The 7495-nt window shown below is 37.0% G+C and overlaps 1 protein-coding gene across 1 annotated transcript; it reads right to left on the bottom strand.

The window, feature by feature from the left end:
• Nucleotides 1–1733: 1733 nt before the first annotated feature.
• On the bottom strand, nucleotides 1734–6829 carry LOC137725927 (U-box domain-containing protein 3). Its single transcript, XM_068464769.2, has 5 exons — nucleotides 6599–6829; nucleotides 5398–5678; nucleotides 4936–5052; nucleotides 2795–4693; nucleotides 1734–2306 (listed from the first exon to the last, which is right to left on the bottom strand). The coding sequence occupies exons 2-5, from the start codon at nucleotides 5671–5673 to the stop codon at nucleotides 2244–2246; spliced, it is 2355 nt and encodes a 784-aa protein (XP_068320870.2). The 5' UTR covers nucleotides 5674–5678; nucleotides 6599–6829; the 3' UTR covers nucleotides 1734–2243.
• Nucleotides 6830–7495: the final 666 nt, after the last annotated feature.

Here is a 7495-nt window from a genome sequence, read left to right as displayed (position 1 = left end):
ATTTGAGAGATCGTTAACTATAATAAAACTAATATATTTATGTAATACTATTTACATGTTTTCATATATATAATATATGTTGTATACACAAACCAAGTTAATTTTGATTAGTTGCAGCATAAGTGGGCCAAATCGTCATTTTAAGCTGCCCATCAGGGAGTTAATCCTTGTTCATGAATCAATGACGTGCATAATCATAGTCCGGGCAGTGCGGGCAGAAGTCGCAAACCTGCCCGCATTTTTCTTTTATCTTTTTCCGTGAGAAAAAGCAAAGCATAATGCATAATTTAGATATGTTTGTCTCAAACTTTTCGACTCACAGATTTCCTAAACCAAACACTTCGTACATATTCATTCTCTTAATCAGACACAAACCGCAAACATTAATCATAGTTTGTTCTTTGATTAAGCCAATAATAATATACTTTTTCATAACGCAAACGAGATTTGATGTTTAGGGAATCGAACACAAAACTTCGGATATAAGATTAACAGTTGTTAATCACTTTAACTTCAAGTCATTTGCTGTTAATAAGTGGTGATGAAGCTAAGCGTGTATTTAGATTTTTGCTTTCTAAATTCAGCAATTTTATCCTCTCAGGGGTGGCGGCACTCAAGCGAAACACGTGGACATCACATCAATGTGACGTACACATGGTCGGCCCTAATTCAGGGCAAGCTGGATGATCGCCTGGGCACAAAAATTATTAGGATGATATATTTATATATGTTTCCATAAGCATAATTTATACAATTTGGTTAATGGGAAGTATTGCTTTCTGTTGTTTTCTATTAATAAGGAGGTTTTGGGTTCGAGATGGCATGTGTGTGTGTTTTTTTTTTACCTTTTCAATTTTTTTTATGAATTTTTGTTTGGTTAATTTCTTTTAACTTCGTGTTTAATTATGATTATTAGCTATGTGAGTTGTAGTTTTTAGACATTCATTCTAATTCAAGTCTAATCTTCAATGAATTACTGTACACATGTCTTTTCCAATAACAAGTTTAATTTTCTGCTCATTTATTGCTTAGACATATCAATTAAAAACTTAAAAATATGATTTTTTTTTTTTTTTTTTAGTCTCATATTGACAAAGTTAGTAAATAAGAAAAAAAAAACACCTCACGATTTATATAAAAATTATTTAAAAGTTCAGATAGAGGGGAAACAAACCTCATCATCTATATTTGTAAGCCAGGACTTTTTGATTCCCTTCGCTCAGTACAAAATAAATTGGTTTTTCTGTCTTTCTAAATTATTGAGTTTAAAGTATTTTTTTAAGTGCAATTTATCGAAATCTTACTTATGAAAAAATTTATTTTCCTTATATAAAGTTAGGCATATTTTAACGTTGTTCTAGGCCTCAAAAATCTCAGAACCAACCATGAACTACATCACTTTTGGCCATTGGTATTCATGCAACGGCAAACCGGGCTTTTGATACTACGAAGTACGTTCAAGTTTCATCCCAAAACCATCCCCAATGGGACAGAAGCTAACTCCTCGCCATGTTCCTCAATTTTCGGTCACGAGACAACCATCCACATCCTCGCACATTAGCCATGGACTGGAAACGACCTAAGTTTGAGAAAAGACCATTATCCATTGTGTGACCGTATTTCAGCACCGCACAATAATTTTTGCCAAATAGTAAAAAGCTTAAAGTGGAGCTGTCAATTTATGCTAACAAATCAGCTGCGTCCTTGCTTCGGTGCATAACATGAGAAAAATATTAAGAAGCAAGACCTAATGTGCATCAAAAATGCACAAATAGCACACACTGGGATCATATTATTGCAAATTGCAGAAGTCTATAGCGTTATGTACAAGTTTATATACAACAGTGATTGAGAACCAACAGAATCAATCAGAAGACAAAAAACTTTGAGTCACACTACATGCTTCAAACACTCAAGCAAAAGCTAAGTTCCCAGGAAAACTAAGAGCAAAGAAACCTACCTACCTATCACATAAATTCCGCCCTCCCAAGCTCTACAGGAGGGAGGAGAAAAAAAGGGAAAAGTTTAGACATTCTACGCTACTGATCCGGTTCCTGCGTGTACTACGCAATATTTCCATGACCACTAATCAGAAAAAGGGAAGAAAAATGCTTGGACTTCTCTGAAGCTAAAATAAATTAAAGAATATATATATATATATAAAATATCCCTAAAGAAATATCTTGAGGGAGAAAATGTTATGGAGGCTAAATTTAGAAAAAATCAGCAACAGGTAAATGTCTTTATTTTCCTTTTCCCATTGCCCCTTCTCGCTGATTCCTGAAGTGACTGAGAAGCTGCTGTGCCTGCATAATATATGTAAAGCAAAATTTTATCTTCTTTGTTCCACAGATCTATATTCTAACAAAATCATGCAATGTTCGGCATAACTTCGGTTTTATGTTGACTAAACAGGGATAAACATTGAGAGTGAACACCCTGGCATAGTTCTAGGTTCGCCTAAAGAAACCACGCATGGCATTTTTATGTGCTGATCAGATGTTTTGTCACAAACTTTCGACAATATAGATTGATCTTGGCCGGTAATGGTAAATTATTGGGTTATAGCTACACCAGGGCAATAAGTAATAACAGCTGCCAAATGACGGGAGGAAGAGAACTGTTTTCACTAAAACAGAAGGAAATCATCATTATTGAACAATCAATTTTTCCCCTTCTTTTCAAGTTCTAAAATTTTCTGTTCCCTTGCCTTCTCCATTATTTGGCACACTAACCAGTAAGCAGATCAACAGAGAGCTAAATAATAGACAAGAAAAATGTTTAAGCTGCGTACCTTTTCCTTTGCTCTTGGGGTGCCCGACTGAGATAAGGCAACCAGGGGAGGGACAGCTCCTTCCTGAAGAACAAGAGTACAAAACTTTGGACTATGAAGGCACAATTGCAACAGTATGGAGGCGGCATTTTCCTTTCCTCTCTGGGAACCTGATTCAACAATCTCGACTAGTAATGGAATGCCCCCTTCCCGTGCAATTGCTACGCGCCCCTCCGCAATGGTGGACAAATTTGCTAGGAGAGCAACGGCCTTGTCAACCATCCCAGTATCAGGGTCCATCAAATCAATAAGATGCTTCACAGCCCCAGCTTGAACTAGGCGAGCTTTATTTTCGTGAAAAATTGACAGATTGAACAATGCAGTAGCAGCATCTTTCTTCCCTCTAAGAGTCCCTGAGGCTAGAAGATCAACCAAGGCCTTAACTGCACCAGACCGACCAATTTTTGCCTTGTATTCGTCCAATACAGAGAGGCTGAACAAAGCTGCAGCAGAATTTTCTTTGGCTCCGTCACTTCCCGTTTTTAGAACATGGATTAGGGGATCAATTGCCCCTGCTTCCGCAATCATCGCTTTGTTGTCTTCATTAATCGATAAATTCAAAAGAGCTGTCACAGCATGCTCTTGTGTTATCATCACTCCTGAATATAGAAGAGAAAGTAATGGCGTGATAGCACCACACTGGCCTATCATAGTTCGATTCTCCGTATTGCGCTTCCCAAGAAGCCGCAACTCTTCCGCCGCCATAGTTTGCACTTCATTTGACTGGCTCTGGAGGTCTTCAATTAATTTCCGGACGTGGGATGCTGTCGTCAACTCATCAGATCCTGAACTAGAAAATGGAAGCAGCTGTCTGTTGGGATAACTGGGGCTGTCAGTCCATGCCCCTTCTGCTTTTGCCTTGGAAATGTGAGATAATTTTCCTGATAACCCGGGGGGCATTGTTGATTCTTTATCTGGAGTAGAAGCAACTGCATGCTCAGATGAGATTTCTCCAGACAACCTACGAACATTTTCATGCTTATTAGATATCCCCGACACCTTAATGGATGCTGGCAGTGCATAATCAATACTGGAAGCAGCACTAGTAGCTGATTCGCTCCTGCAATGACTATATGACTGTTTTGGTGATGAGTGGCCTTTCTTGTTGCTATCGCATTCATTGGACTTTTGTCCACCTAACCTAGGAGAGACATGTTTCTTTTGTTTCTCAAATACGTTTCCAACTTCAAGAGAGGACCTCGATGTCGAATTGCTACTGTGTGTAGAGCAATACAAACTATCTGTGTGAATTGAATCTGCAGGAGATACTTGATCTGATGGAGATGGGACCAAGATAGCATTAGAGCCGTCAGAGTTCGCCGTAAGTTTTATATCATTTTCCTGACACCAGCTTTCTATCATAGCTTTGACAGTATAATTGGGAAGGAGATTTGTATGGGAAAGCCTCTGTCGGGTCTTTGGGCAAATAGTTAGCCCATGATCAATCCATTTTTGGATGGAAGATCTCTCATAGGTTTGACCTGAAGCTACGATCACAGGGTCCAGCATTAGTTCTGAAGACAAAGGGCAGCGGAAGTACGAAGGGATTGGGACGCCAGATGCAGTTTCAAGGTGCTCAATTTTGACCATGAATTCACGAATATGGGAGACGAGAACCACAATTTGGTTAACTTGATCTAATTCCCCTCTAACATCGCTGACTTCGACATTCATCCTTTCCTTTTCTACAGCAATGCTTTCTTTCAGCAGTTCTTGGTTTGAAGTCAGATTAAGCAATTCGATAATTTTCATAAGAAGTTCGGTGGAAGGCATGACATCTTTCCTTGGACTTTTCAGAGCCTCTTCTAAGTATTCTGATACTCTTTCCAGCTTCAAAGATTGAATTTCCTGCATACAGTGCTGAAACAATTTACCACAGATTAGAGTTGCATTTGTCCTGACTTCTGACGAATTGAACAACATAGTTATAAATAACTAGTGGGATGAAGAATAGAAAGTTTTGAAGAAATAGGTTAATATTAAAAATAATAAGAATGAGTAGTAGAAATTTTGTTATATCAACCTCGTTTTCTTTTTCCTTTTTCCTTTTTCCCTTATAAGAAAATGATACATGCAGAAGGCAGTTTGAACTTAGCAATTACCTGAAGACCTGTTAAGCTTGAGCCAGATGAAGATGACTGCAACAGTCTAGGTAATATGCCGCAAATCTTGAGCGACGAGCCTTGGATTGTTATCAACAATGGCTCACTCCACCAAGCCTGAGGATACATTGTAATTCAAATTAAAACATATGACGAAACCCCCACCCCTCAACACAGGCACAGACACAGACATACACCAGATAGTTTGTCAAAGTTGAGGTATTTTATGCACACTGCTTTGTTCAATTTCCATGTATTCAAAAGGGAAATACAGAAGCCTCAGAGTTGTGATTGCAATTATTGTTGTAGGGTTCCTATTTCTTACACCACGGTTTTTCTTGATTTTGTGTGCCTTTCCAAATGAAAAAAAACCGACAGAGATTCCGTGATGAAAATCCTCAAGCATGGACTAGAAACACACATAAAGACATGAATTTAGCAGAAGAACAGGTTTGCACTTACACTTAAAACTTTGCTCGACTTTGGAGACCATTTTTCCATGAATTCTCTAGCTCCATTGACAGCCATATCCAATTCATCACACTCTTTATATAGAATGTCATCTGACGGTATTTTAAAGTCAACTACTTCATCAAGCAATGGCTTCAAAAGCTTTAGTACATCAACTATGGTTCTGTAATCCTTCTGAATAGGAATATGTTTCGATGTTTGGCTTGAAACTAGGTGAACAAATCGAGATATACTGTTGATCAGACATTTTATAGATGCTTTGTCCATCTCACCTGTTCGAGAAGGGAAACGACAAATAAATACTACAGACGGCAGAGAAATATTATGAATTGAAAACTTTACTAAAATGCTCTGTGAAACTAGTTTAGTTTTCTGGTTCTGAAACTCCAACAGAACGTAATGAATTAAAAGGTCTATACCAATTGGTCCTATTTGTCTACGTAACAAACGTCCTCGAATTATGAAGCAACCATCAATTACGTGTTTTGCACTGCTTCTGTTTACAATGCATCAAGATTCTAAAACATTGTAATAGCTAGCAAAGATCAGAATCTTTACACCTCCATTGTCAGCCTGTTGGTGTTTCCAAAAACCGAACTTTCCTGCTAAAAGTGTTTCGATTCAAGATACCAAATCAATTTTATTAAACACTCAGCAAACAAGAGAACATGCAAAGGAGGAAAACACTATTGAAATCTTAACTCTTATCATTTTTTTCCCAATTTTGAGACCAGAGCACAGAAGAAACTCGGCTCAACTTTGTCCAACGGTAATTTTCGATCGATTTTTGTTTCGAAAAAACAACACGAATTGTGATTCAAAAGCTAGTTTTCCTCCCCTCAGCTCAACCTCCTCAGACATTTTAGCAACAACAACTAGAGGCAGGTGAATTCACTCAACCAAAACCTCATTCCCTTGAACCTCAACATAACAATACCTTAAAGCAAACCTTATTTTCTCCTAAAAACAATCTGATCAAACATGTTACAGATTATCAAACTCCCAATTTGCACAAACCCGGAAAAAATCACACAGAACCGAGAAGAACGTACAAACACAGCTAAATCCAAACTAAATAATCAACACCAACCATTTCCTCCCCCACCCACTAACATAAGACAAACATCACCAAACATTTTATTGGGAAATAAAAAACAAAAACAACGACATTGGATAAAACGAAAATTGTTACCTCTGAATCAAACGGTTAGAAGTGGTGAGTTGAGGCATAAAAAACAGATCTTGATGAACTCAAAGCCAAAGGTGGAAACTTTAACATGAAACTTCGATTGGGTTTTTTTTATAACAAACATCAATCTTCAAGAATCAATCTAACCCTCATGCACTGCTTTCATTACAAAGCTGCATGAGAGAGAACAAGGAGAGAGAGAGTGTGTGCGCTTGGAATGAATAAAATTTAGAGGAAATTAAAAGAAAAAAGGAACTAAATTGGTGGGGCCTATGTGGTTGCAGATTTGTTGGGTGAGGAGGTTAATGAAGATGGTAAAATGTAAAAGGAGGAGACTTTGTCACTTTGGGGATCTAACCATGATTAGAGAGAAATTTGTAAGACAAGTCAAGCCTTTTTTTCATTTTTTTATTTTTTTATTTTTTATTTATTTTACAAAAAAGATTATGTGAAAACCTTTTTCTAATTGTAAAGGATTGGATGAGCTTTGGAACAATGATATCCAGCAAAAGATTCCACAGAGGAAGAAGCATGATTGTTTGTTTAATTTCCTTTCTTTTAAGTTACTAATCTACCCTTCACATCTACACAAATTTACCATGCATGCATAGCTTTTCTATTGACCAATGTTTGGTTACTTAATGAAGAATACAAACTTCTAGTTAAAACTCTTTGTATTCGAATCATAGAGTTTTATACTTATGATTAGAATCATTCATATTATGAATCATTTTGTAAAGACAATCTCTACAAAAAATGATTAAAACTAAGATCGTTTAGTCAATCTAATGTTGCAAATACATAGACGGTTTCATAATGCTTCTCCCAATTATGTTCATCTGTTTTTATACAATTCGATAATTAAATGACCTTAGTTTTAACTGATTCTTTTGCAAATGC

Source organism: Pyrus communis, chromosome 5, assembly GCF_041283825.1.
Source record: "Pyrus communis isolate YQ-2024b chromosome 5, ASM4128382v1, whole genome shotgun sequence".
Taxonomy (NCBI): domain Eukaryota; kingdom Viridiplantae; phylum Streptophyta; class Magnoliopsida; order Rosales; family Rosaceae; genus Pyrus; species Pyrus communis.
The sequence above is the reverse complement of the archived record's forward strand: the minus strand, read 5'-3'. Positions and strand labels throughout refer to the sequence as shown.

Coding starts and splice junctions, on each gene's coding strand:
- LOC137725927 (XM_068464769.2), bottom strand. CDS start 5,673: ATGGACAAAGCATCTATAAAATGTCTGATCAACAGTATATCTCGATTT. Junction 4,694..4,935: donor CAAGCTTAACAGGTCTTCAG/GTAATTGCTAAG, acceptor AAATTGTTTCAG/CACTGTATGCAGGAAATTCA. Junction 2,307..2,794: donor CCCCAAGAGCAAAGGAAAAG/GTACGCAGCTTA, acceptor TATATTATGCAG/GCACAGCAGCTTCTCAGTCA.